Source organism: Cololabis saira, chromosome 9 (genome assembly GCF_033807715.1).
Source record: "Cololabis saira isolate AMF1-May2022 chromosome 9, fColSai1.1, whole genome shotgun sequence".
In the NCBI taxonomy this organism is placed as follows: domain Eukaryota; kingdom Metazoa; phylum Chordata; class Actinopteri; order Beloniformes; family Belonidae; genus Cololabis; species Cololabis saira.
This window is the reverse complement of record NC_084595.1, coordinates 35,902,578-35,925,040: the sequence shown is the minus strand read 5'-3', so window position 1 is coordinate 35,925,040 and position 22,463 is coordinate 35,902,578. Positions and strand designations below refer to the sequence as shown.

The 22,463-nt window shown below is 40.3% G+C and overlaps 1 protein-coding gene across 1 annotated transcript in view; it reads right to left on the bottom strand.

The window, feature by feature from the left end:
- loxhd1b (lipoxygenase homology PLAT domains 1b) overlaps positions 1-22,101 on the bottom strand; it is a 42,271-nt gene extending 20,170 nt beyond the window's left edge. Inside the window, exons 1-20 of the mRNA XM_061730247.1 lie at positions 21,855-22,101; positions 20,302-20,416; positions 19,724-19,804; positions 19,395-19,579; positions 19,221-19,319; positions 18,979-19,127; positions 16,780-16,903; positions 16,368-16,477; positions 15,862-16,002; positions 15,650-15,785; positions 12,696-12,856; positions 12,531-12,617; positions 11,690-11,825; positions 11,430-11,584; positions 10,922-11,079; positions 10,487-10,563; positions 10,217-10,413; positions 9,820-10,012; positions 1,109-1,269; positions 666-990 (exon numbers count right to left, since the gene is read on the bottom strand). Coding sequence (XP_061586231.1) covers positions 666-990; positions 1,109-1,269; positions 9,820-10,012; positions 10,217-10,413; positions 10,487-10,563; positions 10,922-11,079; positions 11,430-11,584; positions 11,690-11,825; positions 12,531-12,617; positions 12,696-12,856; positions 15,650-15,785; positions 15,862-16,002; positions 16,368-16,477; positions 16,780-16,903; positions 18,979-19,127; positions 19,221-19,319; positions 19,395-19,579; positions 19,724-19,804; positions 20,302-20,416; positions 21,855-22,101 — 3,037 coding nt within the window. The remainder of the gene's footprint in view (positions 1-665; positions 991-1,108; positions 1,270-9,819; positions 10,013-10,216; positions 10,414-10,486; positions 10,564-10,921; positions 11,080-11,429; positions 11,585-11,689; positions 11,826-12,530; positions 12,618-12,695; positions 12,857-15,649; positions 15,786-15,861; positions 16,003-16,367; positions 16,478-16,779; positions 16,904-18,978; positions 19,128-19,220; positions 19,320-19,394; positions 19,580-19,723; positions 19,805-20,301; positions 20,417-21,854) is intronic.
- Positions 22,102-22,463: the final 362 nt, after the last annotated feature.

Here is a 22,463-nt window from a genome sequence, read left to right as displayed (position 1 = left end):
AGTTTATTTCACTGAAAAGAAAACAGAAATGATTTAGTTTTTTCTATGTCTTAATCACAGAGGATACACTTGTAGATAAACTTCTTTGCTCAATGATGTCTGTGCTCAAAGAAGATAAGAATGAAAATATCTGGATGCAATATGGAAAAAGAACAGCTGGATTCAGCAGCTTGAAACAAATTTCTTGTTTATGTGCCTTTTCAATTCTATTAAGTTTGACAAAGGGAGCGCACACAAAGAGGGAAGAAAATGCGAAAAAGGTTTTCCTGAGAACAAAACATTCTCTTTACTTTTACAACACAGTTATGTGCATAAAGAATGTCATCTTGCACTCATGATTCATTTCATCTGAACCTCATGCAAGTGCAACAGATTTGACCTGATGACAGGAGGGTTGGATTTTCCCAGTGACTTGCAAGGTCCAGTAAGGAGAACAGCAAAGACTGAAAAATGGCTTTAAAAGGTACTGGTATGGGAGATGTTGGCCAAAAACAGCATAATGTAAAAAAAATGAAATAAACAACTTTAACGAGGTCTAGTCAAAGGGGCAAGTTAGTTAGCAGCCAGGATGCTCCTGTTACCAAAATGAACTCGGATGCCTGAAGCTTGGGAGAGAGATGTTCATCCAGCCTCTCTTCAAAATGATCTTTTCATCTGTTTTGTACCTTCGAGATGCTCTCCATCCTCTGGTAGCAGCTCCACCACCAGCTCCCCATCCTCCTCTCCGCCAGCCAGCCAGCGCGAACAGGGGAAATGATAAGTGAGCACCACCTGCTGCATCTCCTCTCCCCCCTCCTCATCCTCATCTTCCTCATCTTTCTTTTTTTTCTTCTTCTTTTTCTTGTCCTCCTTTTTCTTCTTCTCTTTGGGCACCAAAGCCATGATTAAACGTTTGACATCCACGAATTCCAAGTACCAGCCAGATCCAATCCCAGAGCCATCGTGACCGATGCGTATCTTGAAGATCTTCCCCACATCTTTGGCTTCTATCTGTAAAAGCAGTCGCAAAGTTTATACTTAAAATGTATAAAAAAGTATTTTTCTTAACCATTAGTATTAAAATGCTTTTTTGGAGCAACTAAATGCATGAAATCCAGTTTTTTGATACCTTAAAAATCTCCACTGTGTTGCGCTCAAAGTTATTAGATCTGCTTTGGAGGGTGATGACTTCTGTCTTCCCATTGTCCCCGTAGATCTGGATGAACACTTTGGCATTGGTGCCAGCAAACATCACATCTCCAGTTAAAACTAGGATCTCATAGTTGATCACTGGAAAATATATGATAGAGTATTACACATAAATAACCTTTAAAACTGCTAGAACGTACTTATGTATGAGCGCATACGCCTTAAAATGATGCATACCTCAGATAAAAAGGAGAATTTACATGACTTTTCAAGGCAAAGGTGCTAAATAGTTTTTGAAAGCAGTTGTAATTGTACAAAACTATGAGAAAATCAGCTGTTTGATCAAAATTACACCTAGATTGTTAGATTTTATGCATAAGGGTCTTCACTGAAAGTAACTGTGAGATGATTCCAACAGTGCCCCGTCATATTTGAATGTTAAAACAGACATTTAACTTCACCATTGTTGTCTAAGAGTTCTGATGAAGTCAGAAGTGATGGATGAAACCCATCTGTTGTTTTATGTGAAGCCAGTGTGGAAGTGCTTAACAGACAGCTGCGAGACACTGGCGCCAAAACATCTCCGCGTCTGATTGACTCCCATTCAAAACAAACATCGCTCATGAAATCCAAAGTCAAAGTTTTTTCATGAGTCATTAATCTTTTTTGTCTAGATATGATCATCTCTTGCTCTAGAAAGATTCAGCAGCTAAAAGCTGAAATAAAGGCTTCAGAGCAGCAGCTTGCAAATCAACAGACCAGAGGTTTTATCCATTCAGTTACGGTATATGCAGTAAATGACTGAAATTCAAAATAAAGTAATGTGTTTTGATAGATGTGTTTATATATGATCTCAGATGTAGAACCTGTTATTAGGATTTTTATTGTTTTGTATTATGCTCACTTTTACTTATCTAATTTTAATTTCTTATACCACTACCTGCAGTTTTTTTAACAAAAGAGACCAAAAATGAAAAAGAGAGTCTCTTCTTTAAAATGACCTGATTTGGCTCAAGTGTGTCCTGATTTGTTGAGTTCCTATGGCTTGCTGTTAGGTAGATATTGCTCATAAATGCACACAACTCTTGTTTTCGCCTGGAAAAGTTCTCAGTTTTTACCATATTATCCACACGTACCACATTTCCTATAATTGACCTCAACACCTCATATCCTACCATGCTTGTTAGAGCCAGAATCTCATTCAAAATATGAAAGAAAACCACAGACTATGTGATAAAACAACTGGACAAACCCCTTGGGATGTCTCTCATAGGTTTTCTGAAGAGTGCTGTAGCAGGGCGAGTGCTACCGGGGCCGACCGAAGGATGGAGAGACACGGAGTTTCGTGCAGACCCTTTTATGAGACCATAAACCACCGCCAACACGTGCAGAAGCACCTTCACACAGCTTCTCAGGAGCCCTTGCTGCTGGGCAGCTATGCCTTATGAAGGCTGGCAGAGTGGAGAGGCTGATTGGGCCCACCTGTGCCCTAATCAGCCTGAGTGGCTGCAGCTCCTCCACCCTGCCACAAGTGCTTTTTAAGCCCTGTTTTTGCAAGGGGATCTTCTTCATCTTCATCTTCAGTCAGTCACCAGTGAATGACTTAAGCCAGGGAGTGGTGTTAGCTGATTGCAAGCCTAGTAACCTAGGCAAGTAACATCAGGTAGCCCAGCACAACAGAGTGTGATCAATTACCCGTTGATTAGTGGTCTGGTTAGTCCAGTTGTAAAGCTCTATAATAATCTGGGGCAAAACGTTTGTCCCTTTTATGTGGATATATGATCATTTTTTTAAATTACTATCTGAGGGCTTCCGGCTTAGCTTTACATGGGGTGAGACGTAATTAGCGGAGCTCCTGCAGAGTTAATTTTAATTCAGCATTTATTGGCACTTTTTGTATCACTCCCACGGCTTTGGTTTTAACTAACCTATTTTCAACGCGGTTACTTCGACGACTTACCACGGAAATGCCTCCAAAGTCCTTCAAAGCGGGGAATAACCCTCCAGCTAACCCGCGGCCTGCTGCTCATGCCGTCTCCTCGCCCCGCGGTGATTCCCCTCCTCCGGAGAGCACCTGCGCTGCGCAGGTTCCAGCTGCGGAGTTCAGACGGCTTAAAACCGAACTTCTCTCCGCTCTTCGCAATGATGTTGCGGCTGTATTTAGGTCAGAGCTTCAGCAAGCACTGAACGAGAATTTAACGTCCATTAAGTCCGAGCTGCTTTCCCTTAAAGCTGATCTTTCTGGCAGTATTTCCTCCATGAAGGCGGACGTCGCGGGTCTCGCAGCCACGGTCGCTGGGATCGAGCTCTCGCTCTCAAGCTGCTCAGATGACATCGTTGCTCTCCAGAAAAAAGTTGATCACTTGTCGAAAGAATATGTGAGGCTGGAGGACAGATGCGAGGATTTGGAGTCAAGGTCCCGTCCGCAGAACGTACGGATTATTGGCGTCCCGGAGGAGGATCCTGACTCTTCATCTGCAGCAGGTGTTTCCAGGCTCCTGGCGGAAGCCTTCTCCCTCGACGCAGAGCCGGTGGTGGACCGAGCCCACCGCACCCTCATGCCGAGACCGAAGACCGGGGAGCGGCCCCGCGCAATAGTGGCAAGGCTCCATTACTACACCGACTGCGCTGACATCCTGAGAAAGGCGAGAGAGCGGCAGCGGATAAAAGTCCGGGGTATGAGCATCTCCGTGTTCCCGGATCACACAGCCAAGACAGCGCGGGCGCGCGCTGCCTTTAATGACGTGCGCCGTCAGCTGCGGGAGATTGAAGGAGTCCGGTATGGATTGCTGTACCCCGCCCGGCTGCGTGTAACCCATGATGGCCAGCAGCGTGACTTCACGTCGCCAGATGAAGCCCTGGCATTCATCAGGAAAATAAAAAAAGTGACTACCAGCTAATTTTCTGGGACGATTTATCCAGCTTGCTGTCCATGCGGGACTCTGGCCCGGGGTGAGTGACTGAGTCAATTCAGAAAATGGGACTTTATGTCGTAATTTTTTTTTTTTTTTTTTTTTTAATTATTTTTTATTTTTTTTATTATTTTTTTTTTTTTTTATTTATTAATTTTTATTTATTTTTTTTCTCTTCTAACTATCAATGGGAACAACACCGTTTAAAATTGAAGGCCTAATCATTTCTCTGGTATGATGCCTTGATTAGAAAATATGCACACACCCCTGTCTTTGCTTAAATTGTGTGCATGTGTGTGCGTGTCTGTGTGGTTGTGCGAGTGCATATATGTATATATCATTGTTCTATAGGCCAAAGATCTCCTTAATTTTAATTAACGTTTGTTGTTACCCTGACAAGACAGCGATCGTCAGAATTGCTCAGATTGTTGGTTTCGTTTGCCTCCATGCGGGACTCTGGCCCGGGGTGAGTGACTGAGTCAATTCAGAAAATGGGACTTTATGTCGTTATTTTCTTTTTTTTTTTTTTTTTTTTTTTTTTTAATAATTTTTTTTTTTTTTTTTTTTTTTTTTTTTAATTTATCAATAGTTATTTTATTTTTTTTATTTATTTTTTTTTTTCTTCTCTTCTAACTATCAATGGGAACAACACCGTTTAAAATTGAAGGCCTAATCATTTCTCTGGTATGATGCCTTGATTAGAAAATATGCACGCACCCCTGTCTTTGCTTAAATTGTGTGCATGTGTGTGTGCGTGTCTGTGTGGGTGTGCGAGTACATATATGTATATATCATTGTTCTATAGGCCAAAGTTCTCCTTAATTTTAATTAACGTTTGTTGTTACCCTGACAAGACAGCGATCGTCAGAATGGCTCAGATTGTTGGTTTCATATGCCTCATATTTTTTTTTTTTTTTTTTAAGGTTTTAACTCTGCAGGAGCTAATTTTGTTTTCGTTTTTGTATCTAGCTTTACAGTCGAAAGCATCTCCTTTCGAGAATGGCTTCCTTTGAAGCCAGCACGGCTGTTTCCATCGTTTGGGGATGGGATCATCTAATGTGCGTTGGGTGGGTGGGCGGGGGTTATGGGATGTTGGCTTTTTGTCTCTGTAGGTATGTATATACTCCTGAGTTTTGTTTGTTTTGGTTTTCCCTTTTACCTTTTTTCCTTATATCTCCTCTGGTGGTGGGTGAGTCGGTCTTATTTTCTCTCAGAGAATGCCTATGAGCGATCGTAATCTGCGCAAGCCTGATACTGGATCAAACATTACATTCACTAGCTGGAATGTTAAAGGTGTGAATAATCCAATTAAGCGATCAAAGATTTTTTCACATTTGAAACGCTTAGACACTGACATAGCTTTCCTTCAGGAAACTCATTTGCGAAATAAAGATCATTTCAGACTCAAACGAGCTTGGGTGGGTGATATTTTTCATTCAAATTTTGATTCTAGGTCTAGAGGAGTAGCAATTTTGATCAACAAAAGAGTCAATTTCTCCGTCTCCAGGACAATATCTGATAAGAATGGTAGATATCTTATTGTTGCGGGCACTCTATACTGTAACCCTGTATTGTTGGTGAATATATATGCCCCTAATTTTGATGACCCCAATTTTACGGATAGGCTGTTTGGCAACCTCCCTTTCTTAAATACGCATATTACAATACTGGGCGGTGATCTGAATTGTGTTATTAATCCTTCTTTGGACCGTTCGAATCCTCGTACTTTGACTCAATCCTCTATGTCAAAATCTATTACCGATTTTACAGTCAAGAACGGGCTTGTTGATCCGTGGAGGTTCTCACATCCTGGAGATAAGGAATTCTCTTTTTTTTCTCAAGTACATCAGTCATATTCACGTATTGACTATTTTTTTGTTGATGGCTCTCTTCTCCCCAAAGTTACTTCTGTCATATACCACCCAATTGTTATTTCGGATCACGCCCCTCTAACTTTGAATATAACATGGTCTGAGCGCCCCCGTTTTTCTTCTCCCTGGAGGTTTAATCCATTGCTTTTATCCGACGATGCATTTAATGTTTCTATATCTGCTTCAATAGATGATTTCATTGCACTAAACAAAACAGACTCTACCAGTTTTTCGCTAGTATGGGAATCACTCAAAGCATATTTGCGAGGACAGATTATCTCTTATTCAGCATACGCCAGTAAAATCCGCAGGGCTAAATTACAGGAGCTCACATCTAAAATTCAGGACACAGACAGACTAAACTCAGTTAACCCAAGTCCGAGTTTACTGAAACAACGGCTTGATTTGCAGTCAAAATTCGATCTTATAGCGACAGCCGATTCTGAACGGCTCCTATTACGCGCTCATGCCAACTATTATGAACACGGCGATAAACCAAGCAGGTTATTGGCTCACCAATTAAAAAGGCAAGCAACGTCGAGACTGATTCCCAGCATTAGAGATTCTAATGGCACACTTACCACCGATCCAATCGCCATCAACACAATTTTTAAGTCATACTACTCCTCTCTCTATGAGTCAGAATCTCCACTTGACACAGCAGAAATGACCTCCTTTCTTGATAATATCACTGTCCCTACTATTAATTTGGATGTGGCTAATGGCCTCGATGCTCCTTTCAGCTTGCAAGAAATTGCTGCCGCCATTGAAGCTACGCAAAGCAACAAGGCCCCTGGTCCCGATGGGTTCGGAGCTGAGTTTTTCAAAAAATTCAAAGACAAATTAGCCCCCCTTTTACTTTCAATGTACAATGAGTCCCTTGATCATGGCTCATTGCCTCCCTCTTTAATGCAGGCGTCCATTGCCCTCCTTTTGAAGAAGGACAAGGACCCTGAATCATGCACTTCTTACAGGCCCTTGTCTTTACTGAATGTGGATGTCAAAATTTTAGCCAAAGCGCTAGCAATTCGTCTTGATAAGATCCTTCCTAGCATCATATCTGAGGAGCAGAATGGTTTCATCAAGGGACGCCAGCTCTTTTATAATGTTCGTACACTTCTTAATGTGATTCTCTCTAAAGATTCTTCTCCACTCCCTGAAGTTGTTATCGCAATTGATGCTGAAAAAGCGTTTGATCGTGTCGAATTTAACTATCTTTTTGCAACACTTCATAAATTCGGATTTGGACACAGGTTTATATCGTGGATTAGACTTCTTTACACTTCCCCTCAGGCCAGCATTCACACCAATGACAACTACTCCACTTATTTTACATTATCACGTGGCACGAGACAGGGCTGCCCTCTCTCCCCTTTGCTATTCGCTCTATCCGTCGAACCACTTTCAATTGCTCTAAGAACTCTTCCTCTATTTCGCGGAGTCTCTAGGTCCAATGTGGAACTCAAATTGTCACTTTATGCAGACGACCTCCTTTTATATGTATCTGACCCTTTAACCAGCATTGCACCAATATTATCTCTGTTGAAGAATTATGGATCCTTCTCCGGCTATAAGGTCAATCTTAACAAGTGTGAATGCTTCCCCATAAACTCCTCTGCTTTACAACTCAAACAATCTGATATCCCCTTTAAACTCAGCCCGTCGGGCTTTAGATACTTAGGGATTAATGTGACCCGCACTCTGCCCTCTCTTTTCACCGCTAATTTTTCCTCACTGGTAACTCAAGTGAAGGCGGACTTACAGAGGTGGAACTCCCTACCACTGTCGCTGATAGGAAGAATTAACACAGTGAAAATGACTGTATTGCCTAAATTTCTTTTTTTGTTCCAATGCACTCCTTTATTTCTACCAAAATCTTTTTTTAAATCACTTGACCAAATTGTTTCCAACTTTTTATGGGCCGGTAAGACACCCAGAGTGAGGTATTCGCTTCTCCAAAAATTTAAATTTAATGGGGGTCTAGCACTACCAAACTTTATGCTTTACTATTGGTCAGCGCATATTCACAAACTAATTTATTGGCTTCAGTCTCCTGAGTTATTATGGTGCAGATTGGAGGCTCAGTCACTCTCTTCATCCTCTGTAACGGCCCTACTCTCCTCCTCTTTACCATTGAATCCCTCTAAGTTTACAAATAGCCCTGTGGTGCTTTCCTCCCTTAAGATTTGGTCACAGTTTAGGCGCCACTTTAAATTTGCTTCTCCATCCATCTATACACCTGTTACTAAGAATCATCTGTTCCCTCCATCACTAATAGACACCACTTTTATGATTTGGTACAACCGGGGCATTAAGCACTTCAGGGATCTATATAAGGATGGCATCTTTTCCACATTCTCAGATCTGAGGTCAAAGTTCAATTTGCCTGCCTCCCATTTGTTTCGCTACTTCCAGCTTCGACACTGCGCCTCTGCTTTGTTTCCATGCTTCCCTTCCCTTCCTGCGAACCAACCGTGGGATGATCTTCTAACTATGAAACTCAGTCAAAAGTCTCTGATATCTAAGATATATGCACTGTGTATGACATTTGATGATCATTCTGTAGATAAAGCTCGGGAGGGTTGGGGACGAGAGTTGGGCCTTGACTTCACAGGGGAGCTGTGGGATAAAGCTATCCGTAGCATACGATCTAGCACGCCTTGCGCTAGATTAGAACTTATTCAATTTAAGGTGCTGCATAGAGCCCACCTATCAAAATCCCGATTATCGGAAATATATCCGAATGTTGCAGACTTATGCGACAGATGCCAGGGTTCTCCCTGCAATTTAAGTCATATGTTTTTCTCCTGTCCTAGGTTACAGAAATTTTGGAGTGATTATTCTGTGATCATGTCTAAAGTTCTGGGTAAAAAAGTTGTTATGGCCCCTCTCTTAGCAATATTCGGACTCACTGTCGACTCCTCACATATCAGCCACACACAGTCAGAAGTATTGGCTTTCACATCCCTTTTAGCAAGACGTCGTATCTTACTTTTATGGAAATCCCCCAGGCCCCCGTCTATTTCTATTTGGCTTAGTGATGTTATGTTTTTTATTAAATTGGAGAAGGTGAGATACTCTGTAAAAGGCAACTCAGCTAAATTCATTCACAAATGGCAATCGTTCATAGACCACTTCACCGCGTTGAAGACTCTACCCACCGACTGACCCCACCCCCTCCCTTAATTTTCTTTTCATCTCCTTAATTTGTTTTTTTTTATGTTTTATTTATTTCCAGTTTCATTTCTTGCTCATCTGTTTATTTAATTTTTAACGCTACAGAGACTCTGTTCCTTTGTTAGGTTTTGTGTGTTTAAAAAAAAAAAAAAAAAAAAAAAAAAAAAAAAAAGGAGACAATGTATAATGCGTCTGTTCGACTACACGTTTCCATGTGTTAAGTGTATGTTGTTTCTTATAAAAAGATCAATAAAAAAAAAAAAAAAAAAATTACTATCTGAGGCTATATTGCCAAGTCTTTATTTGAGTGTTCTGAGTTCTACATAGGTATTAGATATGACACTGACATGAGATGCATTGAAAGTGGATAGTTTGTTGTTTTTCTTCAGCAGGAGACAGAGCTTAAGAGTCTCAGTAACTTTAATTACTTTTCCCCGAGGAATGACACACACTGGAACACTATGAAGAGCACCTGCAAATCTGACATAGAATGGACACCCTTTACAGCCTTTACAATACAAGACAGCTCATTTAAAGACACTGTAACATATTTGATTGTATGTAGGTTGCAACAATATTCAGAGTAATTTGGGGTGATTGGTTGCATGTGCGTCATATCATTTAAACTGCTTCCATGGAAATAAATAAATAAATAGATATTGAATTACCACATGTATTGTGCACTTATATCTATTTTCGGGTAATTTTGTGACTGTGCAAGTGTCACCTACGCTTTTCCATGTCCAGGATCTCACTCGGATAAATCTCCACCTCTGTCTTCCCATCAGCTTTGTCCTTGCAGAGCCAGCGGTGACTGGGGAACATGTAATTCTTTCCATGGACTGGAACCAGAATCTGAACACTGTCCAAGAACCAGCCAGCATTCATGCCTTCATTGGTGTGACCAATTAGCAAACGGTTGATCTGGTGTAGGATTGGGAAGAAAAAAAGTGACATTGTATACATTTGACAACCAATAGGTGTTATCACTGAAGAATCACAAATTAAATATAAGAAAGAGGCCAGACTTCTCTGGTAAGGACTGATATACAATGAAGGTACTTTAAAAGCATATTTTGACATGTTGGGAGACCTTATCATAGTATTGTGAACATCTAATAAGAGAACCTGTCCAATATCAAATGTGTCCAGAGTGAAGATGTCAACACGGCCCGACTCAAAGTAGTTCCCCAGGTTATTGGCAGAGACCACCAGCATCGTCTTACTGGTGTCACCTTTCTCTCCGTACAGCTTCACAAACACATTGGAGTCTGAGCTGCCCCCGGGGATGTTACCTGTCTTCACCGCAACATGATAGCTGTAATCTGACCCACAAACACAAATAGAAGTATCAGAATCAAATTCAAATGATCAAGAAAATTGTAGGTAGTAACTTACTGTAAAGACGCTGTCCATCTGAGAACGGCACTAATTCCCTAACGATCTGTCCATCATCTTCATTGCGATCCAGCCACCTGCACAGCACATTCAGGGAGAAGTCTGTCGTCTCATCTCATCTCATCTGACACTTCTACAGGAATATGTTAGTAGGACGACTGGCTTATTCAGGTAGTTATCTAACATATAACTGAAGTCCTGCATGAAATCATGAAGACATGATGAATCATTTAGACACTTCATGAGCCTCAGTTAATGATGAAGATCAAATGGGTAAAGGCAAACAGTGACTTTAGCCGTGAGATGAGAGTTTTGTCATAATGGGGAAAATAAATAAGTAAATGAACAAATAGCCATCTCTTGCTAGTGCAGCAGACGAAAAAAATATTAAATTCTTGTGGTGAAAGATTAGAATTTTATTTGAGATTAATAAACCTGTTGCAGGGGAACTCCACAGCGTTGGCCTCAGCCTGTCCTTCTCTTACAATCACTTTGTCCAGGAACCAGCCACAGCCTCCTCCTTTACCGTTGTGTCCAATCCTCACTCTGTGGATCTGCCCAATGGCTCCTGCCTCGACTATAAACTCATCAAACTAGAAGGACAAAACACCAGCAAGTGTTGATGAAAAACCCGGAAAAAATTCTCAAGAGGACTTTTGCATTAATTTGCTTCATTAAAATACTGTGATTGCTCAAGGTATGGTCTGTTTATAGCATTTGGACTAAAGAAAATAGCATCTTCTTTTAAAAAAATGTTTTTTCGGGGTCAAGTTGAAACTCATTTGGGGTTAAAACTTGAGTATAAGGAACATTTTCTTAGCATTTCCGTTTTTTGTCAAGAGCAAACATAATGCTCCATTGTGTATGAATAAAAGTAAGGTTTGATTCTTCTTCAATATGCATTAGATTAAAACAACTTATCAGATGTGCTGAGTGTACTCACGTTTCCTTTCTCAAACTTGTTGACGTTGTTTTTGCAATTGACCAGCAGCCGTTCTCCAGTGTCCCCCCGGTCTCCAATCAGATTGAGATAAACTGATGCATCTGTGCCGCTGCCACCAACAGTCCCCGTACACACTGTCACTCTGTATTTGACCACTGCACAGCAGAATGACTTCAGTGATGATTGTTTACACTCTTCTCAGTAATTGGAAAAACATGTTTGGGTGTTGGTGAGTGTGTGGACCTATGGTGTGGACGTACGGGGCAACGTTTCATCGATGAGTTCTCCAGTGGCAGGAAGCTCCCTCACAACTTCATTGTCGTCTTCATTCATGTCCAGCCACCGCTCACATGGAAACGTATACTTCTCTTTTGTTAATGACTTCATCAGGGTTACCTGAGGGAATAGAGTCAAGTCTCATTACAAAGATTTTCAGTTATTTAATGTGCCACACATGGGCTGAGATTCTTAACTATCACCAAAACGTCTGTGTTGGTTTCAAGAAGGGATGAAATCGCCTGAAATATTTGATTATTTAGTGGCTATTATACTGTAAGTCTATTTCCCCTGAAGTTACTAATGTCCTAAATCAAAATAAAAACACAGTATGCTGTTCTTTCAAAAGCAAAGACTAAGTTCATAAATAAGTTACAGTGGTACGCTTTGGTTAGAATATCAAAGAAATACAGTACAAAAGCCTCCTTTTCAACCATGTTTCCAAGCTGTGATCACAGCAGCTGGTTTTAAGGAGTGAATTTCGACAGTACAATCCACTGTGCACTTTCTCTAAGTGAAGTCTGCATCATCTGAAACTGGTGTTACATCATATACACATCTGAATATAAGATATATTCAGAATATGAATATTATATAATATATTTGTTTCCCTCAGTCGCAATCGTAATTGCTTGAGGGTCATGTTCTGGGTCTCTGGAAAGCACCTAGAGAGAACTTATGTTGTAATAGACGCTATATAAATAAAATTGAATTGAATTGAAAATTGAATAGAAATATTGGTTATCATTCTTGAAATAATGTGCAAACGTGTCAACAACTGGGTAGATTCATTGACTATGGACCATTACATTTGAGAAATCTCACCTTGCTGAGATGCCATCCAGCAAAAGGATTTCTTTTCTCATGCCAGATGCGGAGTTTGGTTAGTTTTCCCAAATTGGGCAGCTCGACCTGGGACACATAACGACTGACCCCTCAGTATCTGACTTGTTATTATGTGCATGTTCGAGTGAAAAATAGCGTACTTACCATAAACTTGTCCACCTGTCCCTGTTCAAAATTGTCTGTTTTGTTGGCCAGCCTAATTTCATCTGACTTGCCCTTCTCTCCGTACACCTGGAAAGAAATATCTGCATCGGTTCCTGCGCTTGGCAGGTCTGATGTCCATATCCACAGGGACCAGGGGTTCTCTGACAAAAGCATGGTCAAATCACTGTCAAATGTCACTGTCTAATAGGTAATTGGAATTCAGTGGTTTGCTTTTTTCACTGCCATTAAATGTGTTCTGCTCTTTTTCTCAGTCACAATAGTAGACAAGCGCAGTATGCTTAACTTAGCTGGTTGGAAGATGTAGGTAAACCCTTGGAGTTAATAGCCAGTTAAACCTCCAAAGTCGTTCACACATTTTACCCAAACAGTTTAAAGAGCTTCAGCTCAGACTCATTTGTATGATATTTGGTACGAAGGACTCTTTTGAATTAATTCCACAGCGTCTGTATGGGATTAAAGTCTGGGCTCTGACCAGGCCGTACCATAAGACTGATTTTCTTCCTCTGAAACCAATGTTTAGGGCCACGTCTAACATGACTTCATCCTGCAGGAGGTTTTAATCAATCAATCAATCAATCAATCAATCAATAAATCAATCGAACAATCAATCACTCAATCAATCAATCAATCAATCAATCAATCAATCGATCAACCATCAATATTATGGATCAATCATCAATCAATCAATCCATCAACCAATCAACCAATCAATGGATCAATCAATCAATCAATCAATCAATCAATCAATCAATCAACCAACCAACCAACCAACCAACCAACCAACCAACCAACCAACCAACCAACCATCCATCCATCCATCCATCCATCCATCCATCCATCCATCCATCAATCAATCAATCAATCAATCAATCAATCAATCAATCAATCAATCAATCAATCAATCAATCAATCAATCAATCAATCAATCAATCAATCAATCAATCAATCAATCAATCAATCAATCAATCAATCAATCAATCAATGTTTGTAGCTATAGCAGATTTAAACAACTGAGGTTGACCAAAGTGCTTCACTACAATTAAAAACAAATAAAAACTGGACTATGTAACTAGAAATGTAACAATAAGATACATAAAAGCTAATCCAAATGCCATTCTAAATGCGTCTTTAACAAAGGCAGGCTAGTGAAGGTATTTCAAGGGGCAGTGTGTTTCAGAGTTCAGGACCAGCAACTGCAAAAATAGGATCACCCCACTTTTTGCACCTAGTCTTGTGGTCAGTTTTGGCCAGCCAAACACACAGCTCTATTGAATCAATGGAAACTTAAAACTTTGCATAAATACAATAGAGGAAGACCATTCATAGCACTAAAAACAGACAAAAAGAGCTTAAAATGGAGAACACAGGACAGGACTGAAAGCAAACCCCCAAACCATGATTCTCCCTCCACTGTACTTTACTGTTGAGATGATGTTTGGATGTTTGTAATAATAATAATAATGACTTGGTTTTATATAGCGCCCTTCAAGGCACCCAGAGCGCTTTACAGAGATCATTATTCATTCATACACATCCTCACTGGTGGTGGTAAGCTATGTTTTGTAGCCACAGCTGACGTAAGTGTGGCTGCCACATCGTGCCAAACGGCCCCTCCGACCACCACCAAACATTCATACACATTCACACGGGGCAAGGTGGGTAAGGTGTCTTGCCCAAGGACACTACGACAGCAAACTGGGACGGAGCGGGATTCAAACCGCTGACCTCCCGATCATTGGACGACCCGCTCTACCACCTGAGCTACTGCCGCCCCAAAGCTGTAACCTATGTCATTTTTGTACCATGCATACTGCATAGTGGTTATTCTTTCTGAACAATTCAAATGCAGTTTTTCTCAGTCTTCTGAACATTTTCCTAGCAGTGTTGCAGATTTCTAAGATTTTCTTTGCCAAACCTTGCAGTAATGTGCTTGAAAGCAGCAACTATACTGAATTGTTTTGCCATGGACACATGGCCTGTACAATGATTTGTGTATTGTAGACAAATACAAAGGGAGGTTTGTCAGTTAGAATGAAGTCTTCAAGCCTTCAGCTGTTACTCTCATTTACTTTTAATTGTTGACTGATGGAAACCTCAAAAAATTGAATGCCTTTTCAACCTTATGCCCATTAGCAAATGCTTCTTATTAAAAGCCAACATAAAAGTTTGAGTGTCTCTCATGAAAACAAAGTCGCTCTAAATCACACCTCCAAACTCACAGATCTGCACACCTCGAGTCAAATCAATGGATTCGCCATCTTTTTAATCGGTTCTGTGAATGTTTAATGGGTGCGTTCAATAAGAATGCAAAAACTGTAGTATCAGTTTATGCACATTGCGTTTGTCTGTTACTGTGATTTAGAGAAAGATTAGATCCCTTTAAAAGGTAAATTAATCAAGAAAAGCACCTAATTTCAAATGATTCACGTGCTTGTTTGTGCCCCTGTAAAACCATTTTGCAATTTTTGGGCCAGCAGAAGCAGAGTTTCCACAAGTAGTTTGTGACAAATCATTCTGGACTATTCTTGTTCCTTCACTATTTCAGTGGAGCCCATGAGATGACACTTTTGCTTGTTAAAATATCCCTTCGGGGCAAAAACTCTCACGCTGAAGTGATTGCAGTGGACAGCTTCCAACTGAGAAATTGTGCAATTCTGAAATGGTATGAACCAATGTAGTGATTATATTCACATCTTGTGAACAGGGAATACTGCCCCCCCCCCAAAAAAAAGAAAAAAAAGAGAAAAAACCCATTCTATCTGCTGCATACATCTGTGGATCAAAGGGAAAGAAATTGTGCAGGCCATTTACAGCTCGTTAGCAGATAATGGACTTCATTTCTCTGGCAAAGCAGACTAAAGACAGACTATCTACTGCTTTACAAGACATAAAAGCTGCTGCTGATAAGCTATAATCATGAATATTCAACTCACTCTTCTGCCTCTTCTGTCTGAGTGAGACCATCTCATACAGCTCTCTTTCTATCAGCCCGTCTCCCTCCTTCTCATCCAGCCATTTACCGCATGGGAAGGTCTGCTCGATTCCCGTGAATGGACAGTACACCACAACCTGCAGAAAGCATTAATTCAGCAGTAAAATACCAGACTGTAGTTTTTGGCAAGTGAGTGTGCGTATGTGTGCGTACCTTCTCGCAGTACCAGCCGGCACTAACTCCTTCATTGTCGTGTCCTATGGTGACCCTGCTCATGGGACTGAGGAGTGCAGCAATCTCAACATTAAATATGTCTGTCAGATCACGTTCAAAGCTCCCTCCTTCCAAAAACACCTGGAGAAAGGGTCAGATTAATGGTTTTTCCAACTATGGATGCAACGCAAGGCAGTTTCAGGAGGATTAACCCTGTGATCTGCTGGTGCATTCTGCTACTTCTAAGCATTTCATTCAATGTCTGTTTACCCTCATTTGACAGTCATTTAAGTTGTACCTGAGGACAAATACGTTTCTAACCCTTACATTAAAAAGAGAAAATAATTATAATGAATTATTACATCTGTCAGTTTTAAGTTATTTCACTGGCCACTGTGGGTTTTTCTTTCTTGTTTCATATGAATGAGAGCAAATTAGTGATAATGTACTCATCGCGTAATGAATTAAGCGAAAGTTGTTTTAGGTTTCTTGTATCCTCCCTTCACCTTGCCACTGTTCTTCAAGCCCTTCGTGCCATGCATCACTATGTGGATTTTGGAATTGGTCCCTGCACCTCGGATGTTCCCTGTCACAACCTGGACGTTGTACACAATACCTGGTGGATACAGTTACATGTTAGTCTTTCAGAGGAAGAGTCTCGCGTCACTACGGTTTACTGCCCCAAGCTCTAGAGGAGCTGAGCGGGAACCGAATCACCCAGATCAGGACATCATTAGTCTGACTCAAGAATTGATGATTACGTACATTTCTGGAGGGAATTGACTCCAGTCATCTTTAAATTCTTCAAACATTAAACAGGGTTATAATTTTAATTAGTTTTCATCTCAGCCACAATTGCATTTTCTGATCACATTTTTTCAGGTTTAAAAACAAATTTTCCATTTTCACCCCCCTCACCTGTGGGCTGGTTTCCCCCTACCAAAATGTCCCGCTGGATCTTTCCATCATCTTCATCAGTGGCAAACCAACGATTGATCGGAAATTCATACACTATTTTGTTTCCCATATCATCTACAATCACCTGTAAGAAGAAAACCGGCGCAACATACAGTATTTAGACAGTATTCAGCAGGATTTTCATGCTCATAGATGCAAAGAAAAATATCTCCTAGTAGCTTCCCAGGCTTGACACAAAGATTGTATTTTTGTTTATATGGTTTAAGTGCACTAGAACAGGGCACGCAGCATCACTGCAGAGCCCTCACATCCCAGATACAAACTCATCACTTCTGCTTACAGAGCACTGTGCACCAAAACAATCAGCAACAGGAGCAGCGTCTTTCTCCGGGCTGCTGCTTTGATCAACTCTGATAGTCACAGAGGATCACAAAAATCCATGCCCTTGCCTCAACCAACCATTGCACACACACATGGGTGCACACATACATTCTTGCACAGTGAAAATGTGTGTTAACAGTGTTAATGACAGTAAATAACTGCTGTTAATTTACTATGGTTTAATGTATAACATCTTCTCTGTGTTTTGTTGATAAACCACTATAATTTCAGGGGTTATTTATTATTATTATCATTATTATCTTTAATAGGGATTGTTGGTTTCCTTGTTTTATATATCTCTTCCTCCTCTTGTCTTCCCTGATAAGTGTCATCTGTGTCTTTGATGATTGTTTCACCTGCTTTCATCTGTCCACATATTGTCCCAACTGTCTTTCTTTGCTTGATGGTTCCTTGTCATTGTCGTTGAGTCCCCTGGTGCTCCTTGCTGTGATTTCTACTGTATTGTGCTTCCTTTTGCTGCTTCCCTTCATCCGCCCCCCCCTTCCCTTCCACAGCTAGCTTGTCCATATGGGCCACATCTGGATTAAATATGGGCTACTTGAGTACAGAGTGAGCTAGGGCAAATGGCATGGATCCCATAGGGTTTCAGTATTGTCAGTCCCTAACCTATGAGGACCTATATGGACCCATGAAGGGTATCAGTGAAGCAATTGTGTATGGGCTAAGAAAGGGGTAGATTGTGTGGGTCACTTGTCCTTGTTAGATGTGGCAGTTTGTGGCAAATAGAGACATGAATCTTCAGTGGATATTTGACATGATGGAACCTGCTGACAAAACCATGTGGGACCAATTTTACAGCCCACTCTTAGCTCATATGGAAACCACATTTAAGTGCCGGCTTAAAAACTTGCATTAGCAGTGCTTTTTGTTCAGCTGTTGTGTAACTAAAATGATTACTCCTGCATTTGGGTCCTGCGTCTTCAAATTCTGACAGTGGCTTTTTAACCAAAGCCAAAGTCTTTATTTTTCTCTGCACTGATTCTGATTCAGACAAACAGTGAAAATATGTATCCCTATTCAAGGTAACCTTAACTTTAGTGAGATCAGAACTCACATCCTCTTTAACGTCAACTCCACTTAATAAACTCATCTTGACACGTGTTGCACTATATAGTTTTGCAGTAGATGCATAAATGGCATAAATGTGAATTTTACATTTCAGAAACAGCTGCCAAAGAACTAGAAACTTGGAACTAGTTAACATTTGCTTCCTCACTCTGTCGCCCCACTGCATACTAATTATAAAGATTCATACAAAACATTCTTCTGTAAGCTAAAATGGATCAACGTGCATGAAGGTGGCCACACAAACCATTTATAATATGGAAATTCGTTATCAGTTCTAACCTTCGGTGTCTTTCTGCGGTGTGGTAACAAACACATCTAAAGCCTCATCTGTCAGTTTGTTGTAAGGTTATATCTTAATAAGGGTTGGTTTCCCTTTACAGTCAGGGTAGAATGACGACACGCGTGTCCTGTATGTGTCCAGGTGTCCAGTGAAGTCATCGCTCAGCTGTGCAGTGTACTGTACATGTTGGACAGCAGCGTCAGGTAAGAAAACTGACAGATAATATGGGGATTCATTGTTTTAAGCATCACTGAAGACACATAACTGAGCTGAAGGAGGCACAGAAGGAGTGTAATATAATTTTGTCTTGAGAAAATGTACAATAAATACTTAAAATGAGTCTCATTAATAAGACTATGACTGTCATTCTGTGTTATCGGGGTTGAAAACTAATAAAAGGGCATTAGTCAAGTCAAAGGTATTGTGTCTGTTTGTTTTTTGTTTTTTACCTTATCCGCAAACCATCCTGCTGAAGAGCCTCTGTTATTATGGCCAATGGTGAGTTTCCTGATTTTGCCCAAGTTTGGTGCTTCTATAGTGAACTTGTCCTCTGTCCCTTTCTCAAAGTTATTTTTGTCGTTGTTAAGCCGCCTCTCACCTGCAAGGAGACAATTAATAAATTCATCAAAACAATTAGTACTTTAAAAAAAAAAAAACATCTAATTGTTCAGCTACAAACAGTACTACCTACCTGTATCTCCAAACTCCCCAAAGATATTGATAAAAACATCTGCATCTGTCCCACTGCCTTTTATATCCGCAGTGAATACAGTCACTAAATATTTGTTATCTGGAAAAGATACAATCAAAGCATTACGCTCGAGTATAATCACAGTCCAGTTAGTAAATGTTGATAAATTCATACATCTGGGTATCTCCGTGGAGTCCATGCTGCCCAGCAGGTCTCTGACATAACTGCCGTCGCCCTCATCTTTACTGAGCCAGTTGTTACAAGAAAAATAGAACCTCAAGTGAGGCCGATTCACATCCGTCACCACCACTCTGTCCAGGAACCAGCTGGCACTCATGCCTGTGTTGTCATGCTCTATCCTGCGAAAACAGATAAATAACATCCAAATAAATACATTTTATCTTTCCAAATATGATGCAGGCTCAGCTTTGTTTAAACTTGGTCAATATCCTAATCGCAAAACAGCCTGGGACAAGGGTCAAATGTCATGATGGCTGCTGTACCTTATCTTTTTCAAAGGTCCAACATTGTGAGTTCGAATTCTGAACACATCCGTTTTGGCCTTTTCGAATGCTGTGCGGCTCCTGGAACCACACAACAGGAAGAAGTTAAGTCCAATGTTCATCATATTTGGGATTATCTAACACTTCACTACATAATAAATGCAGAAAAACCCAACAGTATAATCAAATATTAGGAAAATGGCAAAAGATGCTGTATTCAGTCCCAGAGCAGCAAAACTTAGCTATAAAAACCTGAAGATTTGATAAAATCCTGCAGCAAAACATGCAAACTGATTAAAACCAAGCTCACTGCAAACTATTCTATTCTATTCTATTCTATTCTTTTCTATTTTCTAAGAACTTTTTTTTAGAACCATTCAAAGATACTTACTTCTTTTCTGTGCTTTTAATGTGCAGTAAAAAAAAAAATAGCACAGTTTTATTTCAAGTGCAAGAAACAAACATGATGGTTTGGTTCAATCACAACTTTTAAGTTTAGCAGATTCTTCTTTTCGTTGACCTGCGTTACACGTATAGATATGCTCATTCCTGAATTCCAATAAGTGAATAAAACTTACTTGCTGGCCAGGTGGAGTTTGGGTGTGATGCCAAATTCTCCGAAAAGCGTGACAAACACATTGGCGTCAGTTCCAGCTCCTCGCTCATCTCCAGTGATGGTCACTACCTCGTACACTACAGGGTTTAATCAGAAGAGTTTGATTGCTGTAAAGTCACGCCATTTAACTGTATGACTTACAAAACGTTGGTTTACAGAAGGTCCTGCACATAAATATTACATGTTGTGGGCTTTTTTTTTTCTTTTTAAAAGTTGACTTGGTTCGAGGGGTTTTAATGAAATGTTCATGACATGCGTTGGCCTAAGCAAAACAGAGATAAGAGAACAGCAGCTCCCTTTTCAGTCGTGACTTTGTCACGGTGGTCAAAGCAGCCGGTTTCAGAGGGCAGAGTGAGAAAATCAACTCCACTTTGCTCCTGTCTTCCGTGATGTGTCCCTTCTGAAATTGATATTGTAGCCTAAAATGTAGCCTCATGTAAATCTCAGGTAAATATGGAGAAGCTGGATAATTTTTCTCTCACCTGGGTCAGTGATGTCACAGTACCCTGCTGACTTGAACAGATGACTGAATAATATATGTTCAGACTTAAGCACTCTTACTGCAACATTGGAAGATGGCCATTTTTTTTTTTATCAGATTGAGCAGTTTCTATCAGGATCTGAAAACCCTCTTAAAAAAACACCCTAAAAAATCTTCCTTTAAGACACAACTTAAAAGGACTTTGTTTAATTGTTAAAATGCTGGAAACACACACTGCGATCAAGGATTCACCTCTCCTTTTAGTGTCAATGTCGTTACATCAAGTTATGCATAGGGTTGCCACCTTTCAGAAATAGAAATAAGGGACACCCGATTTCAGCAGCGCAGGAGCCAAAAAAAAGCCCCAAAACTTCTACATTGCATAAAAAAGTGTTTATTTTATATGAAAAAACAAAATGCTTTGATTTAAAGTTTAAAGTGCTTTAATAGCATTGAACTTGCATGACTGTACAGACAGACAATCATACTAGCAACTGAAATATCCTCCTATTCTATGTATGTCCACATCAGCCAAGATGTATAATATAGCCTACAGGTGAAGAATATGGTGTAAAAGTTCATTTATTTCAATAATTCAACTAGCAAATAGTGTAAAAGTTAATTTATTTCAATAATTCAAATAGCAAATAGTGTAAAAGTTAATTTATTTCAATAATTCAACTATAATATACAGAGCGCAGCAGGTCCTGTTGTCCTGCCACAAAGATTTTGCTGGCCTTAATGTTTCCTGTGTTTTTATTTTGTTCAGTATTGGTAAATTTAGTGTTGATGTGTGTGTGACAGACGTGTGTATGGGGCGTTAATGAAAATACAGGACAAATCCTTATTAGTTCAATACGGGACTCAACATTTTTTTCTCAAATAAAGGACAATTCCGTATTTTACCGGACGGGTGGCAACCCTAGTTATGCAACAATGCACTAACTCTATAAACAGAGACGCTGTTCACTTGTGTCATGTCCTCAGGTAGTCTCATCTACATCTTACAGGTGGACTGAAACATATACAATTACCTTTCTTCTTGTGATACTCATCCTCGTGGTTCTCTGTTTGTTCCGGCTCATAGTCGCGGAGCTCCCTCTCGTAGATTTCAACATAATTTTCAATCTTTTTCTTCTTGCCTTTCGTCTTCTTGTTGTCTTCGTCACTATCATCCCTCACTGAGCTTTTCTTCTTCTTGTCTTTCTTTTTCTTTGTCCCTTCATTGTCATCCCCAGCTGCCTGTTCTCCCCCTTTCTTGTTTTTATCCTTTGATCCCATCTAGTCTTTAACGGAGGACTTCTTCTGGTCTTTCCTGGTTGTCTCAGTCACATCAGGGAGCTCTTCTTTCCTTTTATCCTTCAACTCATTGTTGTTATCTTCACAGCTCAGCTCATCCCAGCTGTTTTCTTTGGATTTTTTCCTATTTATTTTTGAGCTTCTCCTTTCACACTTTCCTTTTTCTCGGTGCTTCTCACATCCGGCCCCGGTGACTCAGAGCTGAATCCATCTTCATCACTGCCCTTAAACAATCTGCTCACATCTTTTGATTAGCTCAGTTGCTTACTTTTCTTCTCGGTTTCCGGTTGCTGATGCTCTGAGTCATCGTGATCCACCCCTTCGGTTTCCTTTTCTGCTCTTTT